At 50.2% G+C, this 26,847-nt stretch overlaps 1 protein-coding gene across 3 annotated transcripts in view; it reads right to left on the bottom strand.

Annotated features, from left to right (window-relative positions):
• The window catches only part of UBASH3A (ubiquitin associated and SH3 domain containing A), a 698,439-nt gene that overhangs the window by 89,328 nt on the left and 582,264 nt on the right, over window positions 1–26,847 (bottom strand). For all 3 annotated transcript variants that reach the window (XM_040422705.1, XM_040422706.1, XM_040422707.1), the window contains one exon: window positions 24,672–24,858. In XM_040422705.1, coding sequence (XP_040278639.1) covers window positions 24,672–24,858 — 187 coding nt within the window. The remainder of the gene's footprint in view (window positions 1–24,671; window positions 24,859–26,847) is intronic.

Below are 26,847 nucleotides of genomic sequence, written 5' to 3'. Positions count from 1 at the left end.
TATATATACACTGGCACTACTGGGGAACATTATATATATATATACTGGCACTAAGGCTGAAATGATTACTCTATTGAATTGAGTAATTTGACAAAAAAACCCTCGATGCAAATTTTTTGTTTGTGTCATGCGACCAGGGAGCGGGAGTGAAGCGCTTGCTCTTACTAACCGCTCCGTGGTCACCCGCTGGCCTGTACCGCGCTGCACTGTATGCTGACACATCGTCAGGATGTAGTGCACGTAAGCTCGCACTATCACCCCCTCCATGCCATCCATTGCCGGCTGTCCCCCTTCAGTGGTATGTCCCCAGCGCCAGTAAAATAAAATACATACCTTTCATGTAGGGGCTCCACAGCTCCCTCCTCCTCTTCTCGGCGCGCTGCATAGTGTCATAGTGCGCGCTTACATGCACTATGACCTGACGATGTATCAGGATCCAGTGCAGTGCAGTACGGGCCGGCAGGTGACCACGGAGCGGTAAGTAATAGCAAGCGCTTCAATCCCGCTCCATGGTCACATGACACAAACAAATCCTCAATGCAAAAAAATTGCATCGATGATTTTTGTGTTGAATTACTCGATTCAATGAGTAATCGTTTCAGCCCTATGTGTGATGTCAGGACGGCAGTGCAGCGTGCGGAGAAAAAGAAGAAGGAGCTGTGGAGCGGCGCCCCTACAGGAAAGGTAAGTACTGCCGCTGGGGGCATGGCTAGGAGGGGAGATGGTGGCACTGGGGGGGGGGGGGGGGGGGGTGGCTGATTTGTTTTTATAAAGAAAAGTGTTCTTTTAATTAGTGTTTTGTTATTAGAGTACTCGATTAATCGCTGGATTAACTGATCGAGTATTCTATTACAAAAATAGTCGATATCTGCAGCCCTAACTGGCACTATGGGGGGGGGGGGGGATTATGTATACACTGGCACTACTGGGGGGAATGGAGGAGCATTATATATACACTGGCACTACTGGGGGGATCGGAGGAGCATTATATATACACTGGCACTACTGGGGGGAATGGAGGAGCATTATATATACACTGGCACTACTGGGGGGAATGGAGGAGCATTATATATACACTGGCACTACTGGGGGGAATGGAGGAGCATTATATACACACTGGCACTACTGGGGGGAATGGAGGAGCATTATATATACACTGGCACTACTGGGGGGAATGGAGGAGCATTATATACACACTGGCACTACTGGGGGGAATGGAGGAGCATTATATATACACTGGCACTACTGGGGGGGAATGGAGGAGCATTATATATACACTGGCACTACTGGGGGGAATGGAGGAGCATTATATATACACTGGCACTACTGGGGGGAATGGAGGAGCATTATATATACACTGGCACTACTGGGGGGGAATGGAGGCGCATTATATATACACTGGCACTACTGGGGGAATGGAGCAGCATTATATATACACTGGCACTACTGGGGGGGAATGGAGGAGCATTATATATACACTGGCACTACTGGGGGGGAATGGAGGAGCATTATATATACACTGGCACTACTGGGGGGGAATGGAGGAGCATTATATATACACTGGCACTACTGGGGGGGAATGGAGGAGCATTATATATACACTGGCACTACTGGGGGGGAATGGAGGAGCATTATATATACACTGGCACTACTGGGGGGGAATGGAGGCGCATTATATATACACTGGCACTACTGGGGGGAAATGGAGGAGCATTATATATACACTGGCACTACTGGGGGGGAATGGAGGAGCATTATATATACACTGGCACTATGGGGGGGGGGGCATTATGTATACACTGGCACTATGGGGGGGGGGCATTATGTATACACTGGCACTATGGGGGGGGGCATTATATATACACTGGCACTACTGGGGGGAATGGAGCAGCATTATATATACACTGGCACTACTGGGGGGAATGGAGGAGCATTATGTATACACTGGCACTACTGGGGGGAATGGAGGAGCATTATATATACACTGGCACTACTGGGGGGAATGGAGGCGCATTATATATACACTGGCACTACTGGGGGGGAATGGAGGAGCATTATATATACACTGGCACTATGGGGGGGGAGCATTATATATATACTGGCACTACTGGGGGGAATGGAGGAGCATTATATATACACTGGCACTACTGGGGGGAATGGAGGAGCATTATATATACACTGGCACTATGGGGGGGAGCATTATATATATACTGGCACTATGGGGGGGAATGGAGCAGCATTATATATACACTGGCACTACTGGGGGGGGGAATGGAGGAGCATTATATATACACTGGCACTACTGGGGGGAATGGAGGAGCATTATATATACACTGGCACTACTGGGGGGAATGGAGGAGCATTATATATACACTGGCACTACTGGGGAAATGGAGCAGCATTATATATACACTGGCACTACTGGGGGGAATGGAGGCGCATTATATATACACTGGCACTACTGGGGGGAATGGAGGAGCATGATATATACACTGCCACTACTGGGGGGAATGGAGGAGCATTATATATACACTGGCACTACTGGGGGGAATGGAGGAGCATTATATATACACTGGCACTACTGGGGGGAATGGAGGAGCATTATATATACACTGGCACTACTGGGGGGGGAATGGAGGCGCATTATATATACACTGGCACTACTGGGGGGGAATGGAGGAGCATTATATACACACTGGCACTACTGGGGGGAATGGAGGAGTATTATATATACACTGGCACTATGGGGGGGGGGGGGGCATTATATATACACTGGCACTATGGGGGGGGGGCATTATATATACACTGGCACTACTGGGGGGGAATGGAGGAGCATTATATATACACTGGCACTACTGGGGGGGAATGGAGGAGCATTATATATACACTGGCACTACTGGGGGGAATGGAGGAGCATTATATATACACTGGCACTACTGGGGGGGGAATGGAGGCGCATTATATATACACTGGCACTACTGGGGGGGGAATGGAGGCGCATTATATATACACTGGCACTACTGGGGGGGAATGGAGGAGCATTATATACACACTGGCACTACTGGGGGGAATGGAGGAGCATTATATATACACTGGCACTATGGGGGGGGGGGCATTATATATACACTGGCACTATGGGGGGGGGCATTATATATACACTGGCACTACTGGGGGGGAATGGAGCAGCATTATATATACACTGGCACTACTGGGGGGGAATGGAGGAGCATTATATATACACTGGCACTACTGGAGGGAATGGAGGAGCATTATATATACACTGGCACTACTGGGGGGAATGGAGGAGCATTATATATACACTGGCACTACTGGGGGGAATGGAGCAGCATTATATATACACTGGCACTACTGGGGAACATTATATATATATATATATACTGGCACTAAGGCTGAAATGATTACTCTATTGAATTGAGTAATTTGACAAAAAAACCCTCGATGCAAATTTTTGGTTTGTGTCATGCGACCAGGGAGCGGGAGTGAAGCGCTTGCTCTTACTAACCGCTCCGTGGTCACCCGCTGGCCTGTACCGCGCTGCACTGTATCCTGACACATCGTCAGGATGTAGTGCACGTAAGCTCGCACTATCACCCCCTCCATGCCATCCATTGCCGGCTGTCCCCCTTCAGGGGTATGTCCCCAGCGCCAGTAGAATAAAATACATACCTTTCATGTAGGGGCTCCACAGCTCCTTCCTCCTCTTCTCGGCGCGCTGCATAGTGTCATAGTGCGCGCTTACATGCACTATGACCTGACGATGTATCAGGATCCAGTGCAGTGCAGTGCAGTGCAGTACGGCCGGCAGGTGACCACGGAGCGGTAAGTAATAGCAAGCGCTTCAATCCCGCTCCATGGTCACATGACACAAACAAATCCTCAATGCAAAAAAAATTGCATCGATGATTTTTGTGTTGAATTACTCGATTCAATGAGTAATCGTTTCAGCCCTATGTGTGATGTCAGGACGGCAGTGCAGCGTGCGGAGAAAAAGAAGAAGGAGCTGTGGAGCGGCGCCCCTACAGGAAAGGTAAGTACTGCCGCTGGGGGCATGGCTAGGAGGGGAGATGGTGGCACTGGGGGGGGGGGGGGGGGTGGCTGATTTGTTTTTATAAAGAAAAGCGTTCTTTTAATTAGTGTTTTGTTATTAGAGTACTCGATTAATCGCTGGATTAACTGATCGAGTATTCTATTACAAAAATAGTCGATATCTGCAGCCCTAACTGGCACTATGGGGGGGGGGGGGCATTATGTATACACTGGCACTACTGGGGGGAATGGAGGAGCATTATATATACACTGGCACTACTGGGGGGATCGGAGGAGCATTATATATACACTGGCACTACTGGGGGGAATGGAGGAGCATTATATATACACTGGCACTACTGGGGGGGAATGGAGGAGCATTATATATACACTGGCACTACTGGGGGGAATGGAGGAGCATTATATATACACTGGCACTACTGGGGGGAATGGAGGAGCATTATATATACACTGGCACTACTGGGGGGAATGGAGGAGCATTATATATACACTGGCACTACTGGGGGGAATGGAGGAGCATTATATATACACTGGCACTACTGGGGGGAATGGAGGAGCATTATATATACACTGGCACTACTGGGGGGAATGGAGGAGCATTATATATACACTGGCACTACTGGGGGGAATGGAGGAGCATTATATATACACTGGCACTACTGGGGGGAATGGAGGAGCATTATATATACACTGGCACTACTGGGGGGAATGGAGGAGCATTATATATACACTGGCACTACTGGGGGGAATGGAGGAGCATTATATATACACTGGCACTACTGGGGGGAATGGAGGAGCATTATATATACACTGGCACTACTGGGGGAATGGAGGAGCATTATATATACACTGGCACTACTGGGGGGGAATGGAGGAGCATTATATATACACTGGCACTATGGGGGGGAGCATTATATATATACTGGCACTACTGGGGGGAATGGAGGAGCATTATATATACACTGGCACTATGGGGGGGGGGGGGCATTATGTATACACTGGCACTATGGGGGGAATGGAGGAGCATTATATATACACTGGCACTACTGGGGGGAATGGAGGCGCATTATATATACACTGGCACTACTGGGGGGAATGGAGGAGCATTATATATACACTGGCACTACTGGGGGGAATGGAGGAGCATTATATATACACTGGCACTACTGGGGGGGAATGGAGGAGCATTATATATACACTGGCACTACTGGGGGGGAATGGAGGAGCATTATATATACACTGGCACTACTGGGGGAATGGAGCAGCATTATATATACACTGGCACTACTGGGGGGGAATGGAGGCGCATTATATATACACTGGCACTACTGGGGGGGAATGGAGGAGCATTATATATACACTGGCACTATGGGGGGGGGAGCATTATATATATACTGGCACTACTGGGGGGAATGGAGGAGCATTATATATACACTGGCACTATGGGGGGGGGGGCATTATGTATACACTGGCACTATGGGGGGGGCATTATGTATACACTGGCACTACTGGGGGGATGGAGGAGCATTATGTATACACTGGCACTACTGGGGGGAATGGAGCAGCATTATATATACACTGGCTCTATGGGGGGGGGGGGGAATGGAGGAGCATTATATATACACTGGCACTACTGGGGGGAATGGAGGCGCATTATATATACACTGGCACTACTGGGGGGGAATGGAGGAGCATTATATATACACTGGCACTATGGGGGGGGGAGCATTATATATATACTGGCACTACTGGGGGGAATGGAGGAGCATTATATATACACTGGCACTATGGGGGGGGGCATTATGTATACACTGGCACTACTGGGGGGAATGGAGGAGCATTATGTATACACTGGCACTACTGGGGGGAATGGAGGAGCATTATATATACACTGGCACTACTGGGGGAATGGAGGAGCATTATATATACACTGGCACTACTGGGGGGAATGGAGGCGCATTATATATACACTGGCACTACTGGGGGGGAATGGAGGAGCATTATATATACACTGGCACTATGGGGGGGGAGCATTATATATATACTGGCACTACTGGGGGGAATGGAGGAGCATTATATATACACTGGCACTATGGGGGGGGGGGGGCATTATGTATACACTGGCACTACTGGGGGGAATGGAGGAGCATTATATATACACTGGCACTATGGGGGGGGCATTATGTATACACTGGCACTACTGGGGGGAATGGAGGAGCATTATATATACACTGGCACTATTGGCAGGAATGGAGGAGCATTATATATACACTGGCACTATGGGGGGGAGCATTATATATATACTGGCACTACTGGGGGGGGGAACGGAGCAGCATTATATATACACTGGCACTACTGGGGGGGGGAATGGAGCAGCATTATATATACACTGGCACTCCTGGGGGGGATGGAGCAGCATTATATATACACTGGCACTACTGGGGGGGAATGGAGGAGCATTATATATACACTGGCACTACTGGGGGGATGGAGGAGCATTATATATACACTGGCACTACTGGGGGGATGGAGGAGCATTATATATACACTGGCACTACTGGGGGGGAATGGAGGAGCATTATATATACACTGGCACTACTGGGGGGGAATGGAGGAGCATTATATATACACTGGCACTACTGGGGGGAATGGAGGAGCATTATATATACACTGGCACTACTGGGGGGGAATGGAGGAGCATTATATATACACTGGCACTACTGGGGGGAATGGAGGAGCATTATATATACACTGGCACTACTGGGGGGAATGGAGGAGCATTATATATACACTGGCACTACTGGGGGGAATGGAGGAGCATTATATATACACTGGCACTACTGGGGGGAATGGAGGAGCATTATATATACACTGGCACTACTGGGGGGGAATGGAGCAGCATTATATATACACTGGCACTACTGGGGGGGGGAATGGAGGAGCATTATATATACACTGGCACTACTGGGGGGGAATGGAGCAGCATTATATATACACTGGCACTACTGGGGGGGAATGGAGCAGCATTATATATACACTGGCACTATGGGGGGGGGGGGGGAATGGAGGCGCATTATATATACACTGGCACTACTGGGGGGAATGGAGCAGCATTATATATACACTGGCACTACTGGGGGGAATGGAGCAGCATTATATACACACTGGCACGACTGGGGGGAATGGAGCAGCATTATATATACACTGGCACTACTGGGGGGAATGGAGCAGCATTATATATACACTGGCACTACTGGGGGGAATGGAGGAGCATTATATATACACTGGCACTACTGGGGGGAATGGAGCAGCATTATATATACACTGGCACTACTGGGGGGAATGGAGGCGCATTATATATACACTGGCACTACTGGGGGGAATGGAGGAGCATTATATATACACTGGCACTACTGGGGGGGGAATGGAGCAGCATTATATATACACTGGCACTACTGGGGGGAATGGAGGCGCATTATATATACACTGGCACTACTGGGGGGAATGGAGGAGCATGATATATACACTGGCACTACTGGGGGGAATGGAGGAGCATTATATATACGCTGGCACTATGGGGGGGAATGGAGCAGCATTATATATACACTGGCACTACTGGGGGGAATGGAGGCGCATTATATATACACTGGCACTACTGGGGGGAATGGAGGAGCATGATATATACACTGGCACTACTGGGGGGAATGGAGGAGCATTATATATACACTGGCACTACTGGGGGGAATGGAGGAGCATTATATATACACTGGCACTACTGGGGGGGAATGGAGCAGCATTATATATACACTGGCACTACTGGGGGGGAATGGAGCAGCATTATATATACACTGGCACTACTGGGGGGAATGGAGCAGCATTATATATACTCTGGCACTACTGGGGGGATGGAGCAGCATTATATATACACTGGCACTACTGGGGGGGAATGGAGGCGCATTATATATACACTGGCACTATGGGGGGGAATGGAGGCGCATTATATATACACTGGCACTACTGGGGGGGAATGGAGGAGCATTATATATACACTGGCACTACTGGGGGGAATGGAGGAGCATTATATATACACTGGCACTACTGGGGGGGAATGGAGCAGCATTATATATACACTGGCACTACTGGGGGGGAATGGAGCAGCATTATATATACACTGGCACTACTGGGGGGAATGGAGCAGCATTATATATACTCTGGCACTACTGGGGGGATGGAGCAGCATTATATATACACTGGCACTACTGGGGGGGAATGGAGGAGCATTATATATACACTGGCACTACTGGGGGGAATGGAGGCGCATTATATATACACTGGCACTACTGGGGGGGAATGGAGGAGCATTATATATACACTGGCACTACTGGGGGAATGGAGGAGCATTATATATACACTGGCACTACTGGGGGGGGAATGGAGCAGCATTATATATACACTGGCACTACTGGGGGGAATGGAGGCGCATTATATATACACTGGCACTACTGGGGGGAATGGAGGAGCATGATATATACACTGGCACTACTGGGGGGAATGGAGGAGCATTATATATACGCTGGCACTATGGGGGGGAATGGAGCAGCATTATATATACACTGGCACTACTGGGGGGAATGGAGGCGCATTATATATACACTGGCACTACTGGGGGGAATGGAGGAGCATGATATATACACTGGCACTACTGGGGGGAATGGAGGAGCATTATATATACACTGGCACTACTGGGGGGAATGGAGGAGCATTATATATACACTGGCACTACTGGGGGGGAATGGAGCAGCATTATATATACACTGGCACTACTGGGGGGGAATGGAGCAGCATTATATATACACTGGCACTACTGGGGGGAATGGAGCAGCATTATATATACTCTGGCACTACTGGGGGGATGGAGCAGCATTATATATACACTGGCACTACTGGGGGGGAATGGAGGCGCATTATATATACACTGGCACTATGGGGGGGAATGGAGCAGCATTATATATACACTGGCACTACTGGGGGGGAATGGAGCAGCATTATATATACACTGGCACTACTGGGGGGAATGGAGGAGCATTATATATACACTGGCACTACTGGGGGGGAATGGAGCAGCATTATATATACACTGGCACTACTGGGGGGAATGGAGGAGCATTATATATACACTGGCACTACTGGGGGGGAATGGAGGCGCATTATATATACACTGGCACTACTGGGGGGGAATGGAGGAGCATTATATATACACTGGCACTACTGGGGGGGAATGGAGGAGCATTATATATACACTGGCACTACTGGGGGGAATGGAGGCGCATCATATATACACTGGCACTACTGGGGGGAATGGAGGCGCATTATATATACACTGGCACTACTGGGGAACATTATATATACTGTGGGGATGTGCTCGTGGTAGGCTACGGTAGCGGCGGCAGTATTGAGGCAATCACAGACAGTCTTTGTGGTTCACCGTGACTTTATTCACACCAAAGGCATAACAGGCAATGTGCAGACCACACAGGTGCATATCCACATAGTGCATAAAACAAAAGTCCTTCCATAGAAAATAAACAGCAGGTTTGAGTCACCTTGTTTTGGACAGACCACAGCAGTTTCTGCAGGCTTGTAGGCTACCTGCCTTTGTCTCCCTCAGGCCAGAGCCACTTCGGCTCGTAGCACCACAGGTCCCAGGACTATCCTTCAATGTGTGCTGCGCCCAGACTCTCCTTCACCAGCACTGACTCTGTCTGTGGAAATCTCCAGCACAGCAAGACACACCCCACCCCCATCATCAGCAGGCTGGGTTCTTTAAAGGCCCAGCTCCACCAAAAACCTGGGCTGGCCGTGGGGAACAGGCACCCCCCCAACTCTTTACCTGTTCCCAGTAAAAACCGGCCCGGACACGCTGCGCCAGCAGCATTCGCCGCTGTAACCGCAATGATCCGGTTCTTACTCCACCGAGGCCAGGACCTCTGGTGGCACGTATCGTCCGTCCATTATTATTCCGGGGACTCTCCTACATATCCCCCCCCCTTTGTTCACCCCTGAGGGCTTGAACATACTGTTCAAGCCTGAGGGGGTGAACACATGCACAGCAGTGTACCCGGGACAGGGCATCTGCGTTCCCCTGTAAGCGGCCGGCCCTGTGCTCAACAGTGAACTTAAAGTTCTGGAGGGACAAGAACCACCTGGTGACCCGAACGCTCCCCTCCTTAGCTCGACTCATCCACTGGAGAGGGGAGTGGTCGGTCACCAGACGGAACCTTCTCCCCAGAAGGTAATATCTGAGAGACTCGAGTGCCCACTTGATGGCGAGGCACTCTCTCTCCACAATGCTATACCGGGTTTCTGCTGGGGTAAGCTTGCGGCTTAGAAAAACCACGGGGTGCTCTTCCCCGTTGAGCTCCTGGGAAAGCACAGCCCCTAGTCCTACTCCCGAGGCATCTGTTTGAACTACAAACTCCCGCTTGAAGTCGGGCGTCACCAGAACCGGGGACTCACATAGGGCCGACTTCAAACGGGAGAACGCCTCCTCCTCCTGCTCCCCCCAGCGAACCATCACCGACTTTCTACCCTTCAAGAGGCCGGTTAACGGGGCTGCCAAGGTGGCAAAATGGGGAATGAACCTCATGTAGTACCCAATCAGGCCCAAAAATGACCGTACTTGCTTGGACGTACGAGGCCTGGGCCAATTCCGGATTGCTTCAACTTTATTCACTTGGGGCCTAATGACTCCGCGTCCAATCACATACCCCAAATAGCGAGCTTCCTCTAGGCCCACCGAGCATTTTTTTGGGTTGGCAGTCAACCCCGCCTTCCTTAGAGAATCTATCACTGCCTGAAGTTTTGACAAATGACCCTCCCAGTCCGGGCTAAACACGACTATATCATCCAGATACGCGGAGGTATACTGGTGATGGGGCTTAAGGACGACATCCATCAGACGCTGGAACGTAGCGAGAGCGCCATGCAACCCAAAAGGCAACACCCTATACTGAAAAAGCCCCTCCGGGGTGACAAAGGCCGTCTTCTCCTTTGCCGCCTCCGTCAGAGGTACCTGCCAGTAGCCCTTCGTGAGATCTAGGATCGAAAAATACCGGGCTTTTCCCAGCCGCTCTATCAACTCGTCCACCCGAGGCATGGGATAGGCGTCAAATTTTGATACCTCATTTAATTTCCTAAAATCATTACAGAACCGTAATGAACCATCCGGTTTGGGAATAAGGACAATCGGGCTAGCCCACTCGCTCTTTGACTCTTCTATGACCCCTAGACGTAGCATCGATCTTACCTCCTGCGAAATGGCCTGTCGCCGAGCCTCCGGTACTCGGTATGGTCTTAGGTGGACTTTCACCCGGGGCTCGGTGACAATGTCATGCTCGATCAAGGTGGTACGTCCAGGAAGGTCAGAGAATACGTCCCTATTCTGACTAACGAACTCTCTCACCTCTTGTGCCTGTTTGGTCGACAGTCCGTCCCCTATCGTCACCCCAGCGGCGTTCTCCGGAACACCTGGTGACCCCGGGTCACTCCCTGCCGTCCAGACAGAGGGCGGGCTGTCTCCAAACAAATTCTCTCTGTCTCTCCAAGGTTTTAGTAGATTCACATGATATACCTGTTCGGGCTTCCGCCGCCCTGGCTGGTATATCCTGTAATCAACTGGGCCCACTTTCTCCTTAACTTCATAGGGTCCTTGCCACCGGGCCAGGAATTTACTCTCGACCGTGGGCACGAGTACAAGAACTCGGTCACCCGGGTGAAATGTCCTTACCCGGGCGGACCGGTTATATACCCGACTCTGGGCCAGTTGTGCCGCTTCCATGTGCTCCCGGACGATCGGCAACACGACCCCTATTCGGTCCTGCATTTTTCCTATGTGTTCTATCACACTTTTATGAGGCGTAGGCTGTTGCTCCCATGCCTCCTTAGCGATGTCCAGTAGTCCACGGGGATGTCGCCCATATAACAACTCAAAGGGCGAGAACCCCGTGGACGCCTGGGGCACTTCCCGTACCGCAAACAAAACATAGGGCAACAGTAAGTCCCAATCTCTCCCGTCCTTAGCCACGACTCTTTTTAGCATGGACTTCAGGGTCTTATTAAACCGTTCTACTAACCCATCGGTTTGGGGATGGTAGACGGACGTGTGCAGGTGTTTTATATTTAATAGCTTACACAATTCCTTTGTTATTTTGGACATAAAGGGTGTCCCCTGGTCCGTCAGAATCTCCTTTGGTATCCCCACCCGGGCGAACATACTCATAAGCTCTTTAGCTATTACCTTGGCCGACGTATGTCGCAATGGGACCGCCTCCGGATAGCGAGTGGCATAGTCTAACACTACCAGTATGTGTTGGTGACCTCGGGCTGACTTAATAATGGGGCCTACCAGATCCATGGCGATCCTTTCGAAGGGCACCTCTATAATGGGCATAGGTACCAGTGGACTGCGATACTGAGGGTGGGGGCTAGTCACCTGACAGGACTGACAGGACACTGGACAGGACTGACAGAACCTCCGGACTTCCTCATAAATCCCAGGCCAATAGAACCGTTGTAGAATTCGCTCCAGCGTTTTCTTAACCCCCAGATGACCACCCAACACATGCGCATGCGCTAAATCCAAGACCATTCGCCGGTAAGGCTGGGGCACCACGAGTTGTTCCACCACCTCCTGCCTCACCTTGTCTACCCTATATAACAGGTCCTGGTTATAGGCCAGGTGAGGAAATACGGTATCGGCGCCGGGACGCTGGGCAACGCCATTAATCACCGACACACCTTCTCTAGCCCGCAATAACGTCGAATCCTGGAGCTGTGCGGTCCCGAAGGTTTCTCGGGGTACCCCCAGATCCAGGATAGACGAACTTTCTACTGTCTCACCCGCCAATACTTCTAGGGGAAACCGGTCAGGGTTACACTCTACCTCCCCTATGGTGACCCCTACAGCTGGGGCCCCTGCCTCGGGGTCCTCGGGCTCGGGACCCGGACATTTTTCTTCCCCACAGGTAGGCAACCTGTTCCTCCACAAAGTCCAGAACAGGGGAAAGTCCCTTCCCAATATTGCGGCATAAGGGAGCCGTCTCCCCACTCCGACGACATGTGGTACCTCCTTCCCACACACCGCCAGGGTAACCTTAGTGGTAGGATACTCCCGGCGATCCCCATGTATACAGACAATGGTAAGGGTTCGCCTATCTGGGAGTTTTTCCGTTACCAGCGATTCATGGACCAGAGTTACCAGGCTCCCAGAGTCCAGCAGGGCCTGCACGGAGTGACCATTGACAACAACATCACACAACGGAGGGGTGTCCGCAGCCAGCAGGGGGTCAGCTATATACACCGGTTGGGCATAAAAAGAGGACCGGCGAGCGAACCCGCAGTCCATGGGTTCGGATGCCCTAGGGCAGTTGGCTGCCACATGTCCCCAACCCTGACAATGCCAACATCTGATCCTCGCAGCCTCCCTCCTCCCCAGGGTATTCCTCCCATGGACTGGAGATCCACTCCCCTCCTTATGAGGTGGGATCCCTTTTTCAGGATCCCGGGTCGGCAACGGGGGCTGACGTGACTTCGGTAGTACCGCTGAGTCCCGCACCAAATCCTGAGTGGCCATATACCTCTCCACCAGGCTAACCAGTTGTTCCAGGTTGCCTGGATCGCCTTGTCCCACCCAGCGCTGTATGGCTCTCGGGAGGGTACGCACGAACCTGTCGACCACGACCCTTTCAACCATCTGAGAAGGGCACAATATTTCAGGCTGAAGCCATTTTTTTACTAGGTGAAGTAAGTCATAGGCTTGTGACCGGGTGGGTCGGGACTCGGCAAACACCCACTGATACACCCTGTGCGCTCGCACATAGGTGTTTACCCCCAACCTGGCCAACACCTCACTTTTTAGCCTCTCATAGTCCTTGGCCTCATCGCGGCTGAGGTCAAAATAGGCCTTTTGTGCGTCCCCCACCAGAAAAGGCGCCACCACCTCGCCCCACTGTTCCAATGGCAGCCTCTCTTGCTCCGCGGTTCTTTCGAACACCGTCAGGAACGCCTCAATATCATCTTCCGGACCCATTTTCCTCAGGGCGGATCGGACTCCTACAATATATACTGGCACTAAGGCTGAAATGATTACTCTATTGAATTGAGTAATTTGACAAAAAAACCCTCGATGCAAATCTTTTGTTTGTGTCATGCGACCACGGAGCGGGACTGAAGCGCTTGCTCTTACTAACCGCTCCGTGGTCACCCGCTGGCCTGTACCGCGCTGCACTGTATCCTGACACATCGTCAGGATGTAGTGCACGTAAGCTCGCACTATCACCCCCTCCATGCCATCCATTGCCGGCTGTCCCCCTTCAGTGGTATGTCCCCAGCGCCAGTAGAATAAAATACATACCTTTCATGTAGGGGCTCCACAGCTCCCTCCTCCTCTTCTCAGCGCGCTGCATAGTGTCATAGTGCGCGCTTACATGCACTATGACCTGACGATGTATCAGGATCCAGTGCAGTGCAGTGCAGTACGGCCGGCAGGTGACCACGGATCGGTAAGTAACAGCAAGCGCTTCAATCCCGCTCCATGGTCACATGACACAAACAAATCCTCAATGCAAAAAAATTGCATCGATGATTTTTGTGTTGAATTACTCGATTCAATGAGTAATCGTTTCAGCCCTATGTGTGATGTCAGGACGGCAGTGCAGCGTGCGGAGAAAAAGAAGAAGGAGCTGTGGAGCGGCGCCCCTACAGGAAAGGTAAGTACTGCCGCTGGGGGCATGGCTAGGAGGGGAGATGGTGGCACTGGGGGGGGGGTGGCTGATTTGTTTTTATAAAGAAAAGCGTTCTTTTAATTAGTGTTTTGTTATTAGAGTACTCGATTAATCGCTGGATTAACTGATCGAGTATTCTATTACAAAAATAGTCGATATCTGCAGCCCTAACTGGCACTATGGGGGGGGGGGGGGGCATTATGTATACACTGGCACTACTGGGGGGAATGGAGGAGCATTATATACACACTGGCACTACTGGGGGGAATGGAGGAGCATTATATATACACTGGCACTACTGGGGGTAATGGAGGAGCATCATATATACACTGGCACTACTGGGGGGGAATGGAGGAGCATTATATATACACTGGCACTACTGGGGGGAATGGAGGAGCATCATATATACACTGGCACTACTGGGGGGGAATGGAGGAGCATTATATATACACTGGCACTACTGGGGGGGAATGGAGGAGCATCATATATACACTGGCACTACTGGGGGAATGGAGGAGCATTATATATGCACTGGCACTACTGGGGGGGAATGGAGGAGCATTATATATACACTGGCACTACTGGGGAAATGGAGCAGCATTATATATACACTGGCACTACTGGGGGGGAATGGAGGAGCATTATATACACACTGGCACTACTGGGGGGAATGGAGCAGCATTATATATACACTGGCACTACTGGGGGGGGATGGAGGAGCATTATATATACACTGGCACTATGGGGGGGAATGGAGGAGCATTATATATACACTGGCACTACTGGGGGGGAATGGAGCAGCATTATATATACACTGGCACTACTGGGGGGGAATGGAGGAGCATTATATATACACTGGCACTACTGGGGGGAATGGAGGAGCATTATATATACACTGGCACTACTGGGGGGGAATGGAGGAGCATTATGTATACACTGGCACTATGGGGGGGAGCATTATATATACACTGGCACTACTGGGGGGGAATGGAGGAGCATTATATATACACTGGCACTACTGGGGGGAATGGAGGAGCATTATATATACACTGGCACTACTGGGGGGAATGGAGGAGCATTATATATACACTGGCACTACTGGGGGGGAATGGAGGAGCATTATATATACACTGGCACTACTGGGGGGAATGGAGCAGCATTATATACACACTGGCACTACTGGGGGGGAATGGAGCAGCATTATATATACACTGGCACTACTGGGGGGAATGGAGCAGCATTATATATACACTGGCACTACTGGGGGGAATGGAGGCGCATTATATATACACTGGCACTACTGGGGGGAATGGAGGAGCATTATATATACACTGGCACTACTGGGGGGGGAATGGAGGCGCATTATATATACACTGGCACTACTGGGGGGGAATGGAGGAGCATTATATATACACTGGCACTACTGGGGGGAATGGAGGAGCATCATATATACACTGGCACTACTGGGGGAATGGAGGAGCATTATGTATACACTGGCACTATGGGGGGGGGAGCATTATATATACACTGGCACTACTGGGGGGGAATGGAGGAGCATTATATATACACTGGCACTACTGGGGGGAATGGAGGAGCATTATATATACACTGGCACTACTGGGGGGAATGGAGGAGCATTATATATACACTGGCACTACTGGGGGGGAATGGAGGAGCATTATATATACACTGGCACTACTGGGGGGAATGGAGCAGCATTATATACACACTGGCACTACTGGGGGGGAATGGAGCAGCATTATATATACACTGGCACTACTGGGGGGAATGGAGCAGCATTATATATACACTGGCACTACTGGGGGGAATGGAGGCGCATTATATATACACTGGCACTACTGGGGGGAATGGAGGAGCATTATATATACACTGGCACTACTGGGGGGGGAATGGAGGCGCATTATATATACACTGGCACTACTGGGGGGGAATGGAGGAGCATTATATATACACTGGCACTACTGGGGGGAATGGAGGAGCATCATATATACACTGGCACTACTGGGGGAATGGAGGAGCATTATGTATACACTGGCACTATGGGGGGGAGCATTATATATACACTGGCACTACTGGGGGGGAATGGAGGAGCATTATATATACACTGGCACTACTGGGGGGAATGGAGGAGCATTATATATACACTGGCACTACTGGGGGGAATGGAGGAGCATTATATATACACTGGCACTACTGGGGGGGAATGGAGGAGCATTATATACACACTGGCACTACTGGGGGGGAATGGAGGAGCATTATATACACACTGGCACTACTGGGGGGAATGGAGGAGCATTATATATACACTGGCACTACTGGGGGGAATGGAGGCGCATTATATATACACTGGCACTACTGGGGGGAATGGAGGAGCATTATATATACACTGGCACTACTGGGGGGGGAATGGAGGCGCATTATATATACACTGGCACTACTGGGGGGGAATGGAGGAGCATTATATATACACTGGCACTACTGGGGGGAATGGAGGAGCATCATATATACACTGGCACTACTGGGGGAATGGAGGAGCATTATGTATACACTGGCACTATGGGGGGGAGCATTATATATACACTGGCACTACTGGGGGGGAATGGAGGAGCATTATATATACACTGGCACTACTGGGGGGAATGGAGGAGCATTATATATACACTGGCACTACTGGGGGGAATGGAGGAGCATTATATATACACTGGCACTACTGGGGGGAATGGAGCAGCATTATATACACACTGGCACTACTGGGGGGGAATGGAGCAGCATTATATATACACTGGCACTACTGGGGGGAATGGAGCAGCATTATATATACACTGGCACTACTGGGGGGAATGGAGGCGCATTATATATACACTGGCACTACTGGGGGGAATGGAGGAGCATTATATATACACTGGCACTACTGGGGGGGGAATGGAGGCGCATTATATATACACTGGCACTACTGGGGGGGAATGGAGGAGCATTATATATACACTGGCACTACTGGGGGGAATGGAGGAGCATTATATATACACTGGCACTACTGGGGGAATGGAGGAGCATTATGTATACACTGGCACTATGGGGGGGGAGCATTATATATACACTGGCACTACTGGGGGGAATGGAGGAGCATTATGTATACACTGGCACTATGGGGGGGGAGCATTATATATACACTGGCACTACTGGGGGGAATGGAGGAGCATTATATATACACTGGCACTATGGGGGGGGGGGCATTATATATACACTGGCACTACTGGGGGGAATGGAGGAGCATTATGTATACACTGGCACTATGGGGGGGCATTATATATACACTGGCACTACTGGGGGGGAATGGAGGAGCATTATATATACACTGGCACTATGGGGGGGGAGCATTATATATATACTGGCACTATGGGGGGGGCATTATGTATACACTGGCACTACTGGGGGGAATGGAGGAGCATTATATATACACTGGCACTACTGGGGGGGAATGGAGCAGCATGATATATACACTGGCACTACTGGGGGGAATAGAGGAGCATTATATATACACTGGCACTACTGGGGGGAATGGAGGAGCATTATATATACACTGGCACTATGGGGGGGGAGCATTATATATATACTGGCACTATGGGGGGGAGCATTATATATATACTGGCACTACTGGGGGGGAATGGAGGAGCATTATATATACACTGGCACTACTGGGGGGGAATGGAGCAGCATTATATATACACTGGCACTATGGGGGGGAGCATTATATATACACTGGCACTATGGGGGGGGGGCATTATGTATACACTGGCACTACTGGGGGGAATGGAGGAGCATTATATATACACTGGCACTACTGGGGGGGGAATGGAGCAGCATGATATATACACTGCCACTACTGGGGGGAATGGAGGAGCATTATATATACACTGGCACTATGGGGGGGGGGAGCATTATATATATACTGGCACTATGGGGGGGAGCATTATATATATACTGGCACTATGGGGGGGGGAGCATTATATATACACTGGCACTACTTGGGGGGAATGGAGGAGCATTATATATACACTGGCACTACTGGGGGGAATGGAGCAGCATTATATATACACTGGCACTATGGGGGGGGAGCATTATATATATACTGGCACTATGGGGGGGGAGCATTATATATACTGGCACCATGGGGGGGGGTAGCATTATATATACACTGGCACTACTGGGGGGGAATGGAGGAGCATTATATATACACTGGCACTATGGGGGGGGGGGGATTATATATATACTGGCACTATGGGGGGGGAGCATTATATATACTGGCACCATGGGGGGGGGGGGCATTATATATATACTGGCACTACTGGGGGGGAATGGAGGAGCATTATATATATACTGGCACTATGGGGGGGGGGGGAGCATTATATATATACTGGCACTATGGGGGGGAGCATTATATATATACTGGCACTATGAAGGGTGGATTTATATTGTGGAACTAGTGGGGGGCACTACAGGGGGACATTAGAGCCACTGGGAGATTTCTGGTTTAGGGTTGTCACGATACCAAAATTTTGATTCGATTTCGATACCATGAAAAAGTATTGCGATAATCGATACCACACAAAAAAAATAAAACACAAAAAACGCTGCGTATATTCTGCATTTAATGGAACGTCCGGCTCATAATAGAACAGTCCTATCCTATTTTTTGGGGGATAAGGTGACTGAAAAATGGTGAATTGTGCGTTTTTATTTTTTTTCCCTGTTATGGCGTTCACCGCTTAGGAGATATTTCTTAATAGTTTGGACTTTTTCGGATGTGGCGATACGCGAAATATATTTTATATGTAAAATTGGGAAAAGGGGAATTAAAATTAATATTTTGGTGTTTTTTTTTTAAAACTTTTTGTTTAATAACCATTAGCCCCCCTTAGGGGCTCGAACCCTTGTCCTATTCACACACATAGAGCTCACACTGTCCCTGGCTTTGCGTACACTGAGGCAGGGAGCTTACCATGGCGACCATGGATGGCTTCAGCAGCGTCCTGGCTGCCATGGTAACCAATTGGAGCCTCGAGATTTCACTGCTGGGAATCCGATCGGAAGCTGCCACCAATGAGGAGGAGGGGAATGCTCCACCCATGATTATAATGAATAATTTGTAATACTGTTAATATAAATATAAAATGTAGGCTGTGGGTGCAGGCGGCGGTATTACATACCCGGCCTCTATGACCAGGTGCTGTGATCCCCGTCAATTAACTCCTCGGGTGCCACACCTGAGGGGTTAATTGCCGCAGTTTGCGGGAATGCCGCTTCCCGTTAGTGAGACTGGGTGCTGGGTATGCGATACCGCAGCGGGCATCCACAGCCTACATTTGTATTTAGGGATAAATTTAATTTATTGGTGGCGCAGTGGCCACAGCCCCTCCCCTCCTCCTCACTGCTCTTCTCATTGGTGGCGCAGTGGGCACAGCCCCTCCTCTCCTCCTCACTGCTCTTCTCATTGGTGGCGCAGTGGCCACAGCCCCTCCCCTCCTCCTCACTGCTCTTCTCATTGGTGGCGCAGTGGCCACAGCCCCTCCCCTCTTCTCATTGGTGGCGCAGTGGCCACAGCCCCTCCCCTCCTCCTCACTGCTCTTCTCATTGGTGGCGCAGTGGCCACAGCCCCTCCCCTCTTCTCATTGGTGGCAGCAGCGGCACAGTGGGGAGGTAGGGACTCCTTCTCCACGGTGCTGCTGAGGACAACATGGCGCGCGGTGGGTGTCATGTTCTCTGATACTGGGCTGTACAGTATGGAAAATAGTAATATGCAAAATAACCATGGAGCCCCAGTTATGGGTCTTCAACACAGTGAAAGCCAGAGATCCCTCAAAGGAAGGAAAGCCAAGCAAAGGGGTCCCCATTACAGAGATCACTAGTATGGAAAATAGTAAAACCCGGTATCGAATCAATCCGGGTCTAAAAGCATTGTTACTTCGATACCCGGTGCAACTCTATTATGGTTATATTATTACTACTAAAGTACTGTAGGGGCATTATTATTCTTTGACGCAATATAGAGGGCATTTCTACTAATGGGGGCACTCTTGGGAAGTATTATCACTATTGAGGGCACTATTACTAATGAGGGCAGTGGGGGTGTATAGTATAGTATAGTATAGTGTTTGTGGTCATGGAAGGCACAGTATTAGGAGCAACTTCAAGAGGTTATACTGGTTTCTTCATATTGATGACCAGTCCTTAGGATAGCTACAGGTCCAGAGCCAGAGTCAACCACTAGAGAAACCACTCACCAGATTGACTCAGCTTCAGGTCCAGAGCCAACCACCAGAGAAACCATTCACCAGATAGCTACAGGTTCAGAGCCAGAGTCAACCACTAGAGAAACCACTCACCAGATAGCTTCAGGTCCAGAGCCAGAGTCAACCACCAGAGAAACCACTCACTAGATAGCTTCAGGTCCAGAGCCAGAGTCAACCACCAGAGAAACCACTCACTAGATAGCTTCAGGTCCAGAGCCAGAGTCAACCACTAGAGAAACCACTCACCAGAAAGCTTCAGGTCCAGAGTCAACCACCAGAGAAACCACTCACTAGATAGCTTCAGGTCCAGAGCCAGAGTCAACCACCAGAGAAACCACTCACTAGATAGCTTCAGGTCCAGAGCCAGAGTCAACCACTAGAGAAACCACTCACCAGATAGCTTCAGGTTCAGAGCCAGAGTCAACCACCAGATAAACTATTCACTAGATAGCTTCAGGTCCAGAGCCAGAGTCAACCACTAGAGAAACCACTCACCAGAAAGCTTCAGGTCCAGAGTCAACCACCAGAGAAACCACTCACTAGAAAGCTTCAGGTCCAGAGCCAGAGTCAACCACCAGAGAAACCACTCACCAGATATTCCCATTAGATCTAAAACCAGGGAAGTAACTGAATAATCAGCAGTTTACATAGCCCTCCACAGATCACCTGACACTGCTGAGGATACACCCAATCTCCACCCTCAGTCCAGGGAAGCACAGGTGAGGGCTGAGAGTATGCAGAGGAAGGAACCTCCCACCAAATGTCCAAGTCAGGAGACATGACAACAGAGGTTCTCTGACAACCGCTGATGCTAGGGGTTCCAGGGTCTCGGGTCCCCTGACCAGCGTCAGCGCTGGGAATGACGGCGTTCCCATCTCCCAGCAGCACCAAGATCCGGAATGGATCCCACAGAGTGATGTGCAGTCGTACGGCGCAAACCTTTACTAGCTCCACCATCCGGGGGCGACACCCAGTCTCTCATGGCCAGCGAGGGGTGAGGGATGTCACGCCGGAGATGACCTGGGAGAATGAGAGACACAAGTTCTTTGCATGGTGACATGCTTCCGGTGAGACTGCGTCTGTCTCCCTGGCTGCCTGACAACATGTATCTGTCACCCAGCAGGAAGCCTCATGGTGATCTGACAATGGCCACACTCTGGACCTCTCTACCCAAAGTGGAATCCTTCAGAAGAAACCTGAAAACCCACCTCTACTAATGGGGGCACTCTTGGGAAGTATTATCACTATTGAGGGCACTATTACTAATGAGGGCAGTGGGGGTGTATAGTATAGTATAGTATAGTATAGTGTTTGTGGTCATGGGGGGCACAGTATTAGGAGCAACTTCAAGAGGTTCTACTGGTTTCTTCATATTGATGACCAGTCCTTAGGATAGCTACAGGTCCAGAGCCAGAGTCAACCACTAGAGAAACCACTCACCAGATTGACTCAGCTTCAGGTCCAGAGCCAACCACCAGAGAAACCATTCACCAGATAGCTACAGGTTCAGAGCCAGAGTCAACCACTAGAGAAACCACTCACCAGATAGCTTCAGGTCCAGATCCAGAGTCAACCACCAGAGAAACCACTCACTAGATAGCTTCAGGTCCAGAGCCAGAGTCAACCACCAGAGAAACCACTCACTAGATAGCTTCAGGTCCAGAGCCAGAGTCAACCACTAGAGAAACCACTCACCAGATAGCTTCAGGTTCAGAGCCAGAGTCAACCACCAGATAAACTATTCACTAGATAGCTTCAGGTCCAGAGCCAGAGTCAACCACTAGAGAAACCACTCACCAGAAAGCTTCAGGTCCAGAGTCAACCAACAGAGAAACCACTCACTAGATAGCTTCAGGTCCAGAGCCAGAGTCAACCACCAGAGAAACCACTCACCAGATACCCTTTAGATCTAGAACCAGGGAAGTAACTGAATAATCAGCAGTTTACATAGCCCTCCACAGATCACCTGACACTGCTGAGGATACACCCAATCTCCACCCTCAGTCCAGGGAAGCACAGGTGAGGGCTGAGAGTATGCAGAGGAAGGAACCTCCCACCAAATGTCCAAGTCAGGAGACATGACAACAGAGGTTCTCTGACAACCGCTGATGCTAGGGGTTCCAGGGTCTCGGGTCCCCTGACCAGCGTCAGCGCTGGGAATGACGGCGTTCCCATCTCCCAGCAGCACCAAGATCCGGAATGGATCCCACAGAGTGATGTGCAGTCGTACAGCGCAAACCTTTACTAGCTCCACCCTCCGGGGGCGACACCCAGTCTCTCATGGCCAGTGAGGGGTGAGGGATGTCACGCCGGAGATGACCTGGGAGAATGAGAGACACAAGTTCTTTGCGTGGTGACATGCTTCCGGTGAGACTGCGTCTGTCTCCCTGGCTGCCTGACAACATGTATCTGTCACCCAGCAGGAAGCTTCATGGTGATCTGACAATGGCCACACTCTGGACCTCTCTACCCAAAGTGGAATCATTCAGAAGAAACCTGAAAACCCACCTCTTCAGACAAGCCTACATCTAGTGACCCTGCTGCCTCTATACCGCCATGACCTGCTTCACCCGCACCTACTGTGTCCTTCTCCCGTACCATGTAGATCGTAAGCCCTCGCGGGCAGGGCCCTCTCTCCGTCTGTACCAGTCTGTAACTCGGCTTGTTCCTGCTTAGTGCACTTGTCTGTATTATGTATGTGCACCGCTTATCATATGTACAGCGCTATGGAATGAATGGCGCTTTAATAATAATAATAATGGGCAGACATCCACATCTACTCTACCTGCCAGGCATCATCTAATATCTAGCCACCACCGGTTTATAGACCTGTCTTCCTGCACGCTTAGGGTCCATTCACACGTCCGTATGTGTTTTGCGAATCTGTAAAACACGGACACCGGCAATGTGCGTTCTGCATTTTGCGATCCGCACATTGCCGGCGCTCTCATAGAAAATGCCTTTTCTTGTCCGCAGTTGCGGACAAGAATAGGACATGTTCTATTTTTTTGCGGAACCGAAGTGCGGATCTGCAAATGCGGATGTAGACAGCGTATTCCAGCCCCATTGAAAATTAATGGGTCCACACCTGTTCCGCAAAATTGCGGAACGGATGCGGACCCATTTTGCGGACGTGTGAATAGATCCTTAGGCCTCATGCACATGGCAGTTGTTTTGGTCCGCATCCGAGCCGCCGTTTTGGCAGCTCGGATGCGGACCCATTCACTTCAATGGGGCCGCAAAAGATGTGGACAGCACTCCGTGTGCTGTCCGCATCCGTTTCTCTGTTTCGTGCCCCCGTGAAAAAAATAAAACAGGTCCTATACTTGTCCGCGCTTTGCGGACAAGAATAGGCATTTATTTTGAAGGCTGTCCGTGCCGTTCCGCAAATTGCGGAATGCGCACAGATGCCATCCGTGTTTTGCGGATCTGCGATTTGTGGACAGCTAAACACACCACGGTCGTGTGCATGAGGCCTTAGTCTGATGACTGTGAAGGTCTAAGATCTCACCGTGAAGAAGTCACTGAGTGTGACATGGGGGAAGCGGCCATGAGCTCTGTTCTTCCCGCACAGCCTGAGGCTCTCAACCTGGAAATCCTGCAGGGATGCCGCCAGCGGTCCACTGGGAAGCAAGTACAGAATGTACTCCTGGGGGATGGGGTCGTCTAGAGAGGGATCGTGCCAGTGTCCCTGCAACCTGTGTGGGCAGAAAAGGGGCAAGACTGAGACAACATACTTTGTACAGGACAACAGTAGCTGACCCATTACTATGTACACCCTCCCAATGACACGGAGCAGTCCACGATAGGTCGGTCCCAGCGCTCACATAGGAGACGTCTGCCACGTTTCTTCTGTCCTCTGTGACTGGATGGATTTGTGACCACAGATATTGATGTGCTGTGGACATCGTGGCATCACACAACCTGCTAAAGTCATAGAACTCAGATAATTGCCTGGTCTTATGCATAGACAGCCATAATAAGACAGGCAAGACACGCATGGACAGCCATAATAAGACAGGCACGACACGCATGGACAGCCATAATAAGACAGGCACGACACGCATGGACAGCCATAATAAGACAGGCAAGACACGCATGGACAACCATAATAAGACAGGCACGACACGCATGTGTGGCGAAACCAACCTCGCCACTGGGTTTTGGAGAGGACTGGCTGCAGGCCTCTTGCCCCAGGATTATGGGCCATATACTAACTTTTAAACCCCTGAACCTATTCAAGTGAATTTTGGATAGGTTTGTCCCAAAGTTATACTGTTTAAATTGATGTAAGTTATATGTATGGACAATGTAAACTCACAAAGTTGTAACAATTTATAATAAAGTGTAACTTGTCAGCTTGGGAGGAAATGCTGGGTGTGTTTCTATTGTGCCATTGTCCCATTGTGTGCTTAAATGGTGATGTCTGTCCTGTTGTCCTCACATGTGTATTGGCGATCTCCCTTTGTCCTGAGAGATAATTGGATTGCTCCTCAGGTTGTCTCCGGGACAGAGAGGAGGAGACCATGATGCATTGTGGGGATATGTTGTCCTATGTCACAGTCTTCATTCTGGTCCTCTGGGGGTGTGAACGATTTGTTGCTGTACTTACATTGTATGTGTTGTAAATTACTGATTGGTTGCATTTCAAAACCCTGTGGGCAGTACTATGTTTGTGGTTTATGAATAAAAGAGGCTGTACGTGAAGAAGTACAGTCAGACCACTGCTTGACCCTCAACACGGAGCCTTGTCTCGTTATTGGGGGGATCCGCTGTATGCTGTTAGGGACTGACTGCCAGGATTGTAAGCTGATTCCTGTTCGTCTGCTAGGAGCTATTCGTGAGGTTCCAGTTTGGAGTGCTACTTTGTATCCAGTTCGGGAGTTTGGTGTTCTGCAGTAGCTGAGCCTGTCTCTCAGAAAGGGGCACATCGCCTAAACGGATTTTAACCCCTTGTCTGCTGAAACGGTCCGTTACATTGGTGGCAAGCAGCGGGATCGTTCCTACAGCCAGAAGGACAGCTACAGGAGACACCATTTCTTTGGATTTTACAACTTAAGGGCAACGCATGTCTCAGTACAGCGACCCTAAAAGCACCAGGATGGAACCAGCAGTGGAGTACAGATACTCTGTCGAGGAATTTGACCGTATGATGTGGTTGCGGCTGAACTTCTTCGGACCCAATCCAGCTGTGAAATACGTGAAGTTCGTGAGGAGTCTAGTGTTCAAGACCCTACTATACCGGGCAGAAGGTGACGGTCAGCTGCCACGTTGGGTGGACCTCCATCGGAAATTACAGTTGCGGGACAGAGAGAGCTCAGTCTCCCCTCCCCAGCGGCAGAGTGTCCAGCAGGGAATTGGGAGCCCAGTCTCCATTCCCCAGCGGCAGTGTGAATTGCAGGGAATTGGGAGCCCAGTCTCCATTCCCCAGCAGCAGTGTGAAGTGCAGGGAGAGGAGAGCAGTGTCCTCCCTCCCAGCGGCAGGCTGAGTTACAGGGGGCAGAGGTAGTTGTTCCTGCCCCCCAGCAGCAGAGTGATATGCCGGGAAGGCAGTGTGAAATGCAGGGAGAGGAGAGCAGCGTCCTCCCTCCCCAGCGGCAGGCTGAGTTACAGGGGGCAGAGGTAGTTGTTCCTGCCCCCCAGCAGCAGCATGATTTTTTGGGAATTGGGAGCCCAGTCTCCATTCC

Source organism: Bufo bufo, chromosome 3 (assembly GCF_905171765.1).
Source record: "Bufo bufo chromosome 3, aBufBuf1.1, whole genome shotgun sequence".
Lineage (NCBI taxonomy): Eukaryota > Metazoa > Chordata > Amphibia > Anura > Bufonidae > Bufo > Bufo bufo.
Note: the sequence above shows the minus strand (reverse complement) of the source record. Positions and strands in the feature narration are given on the sequence as shown.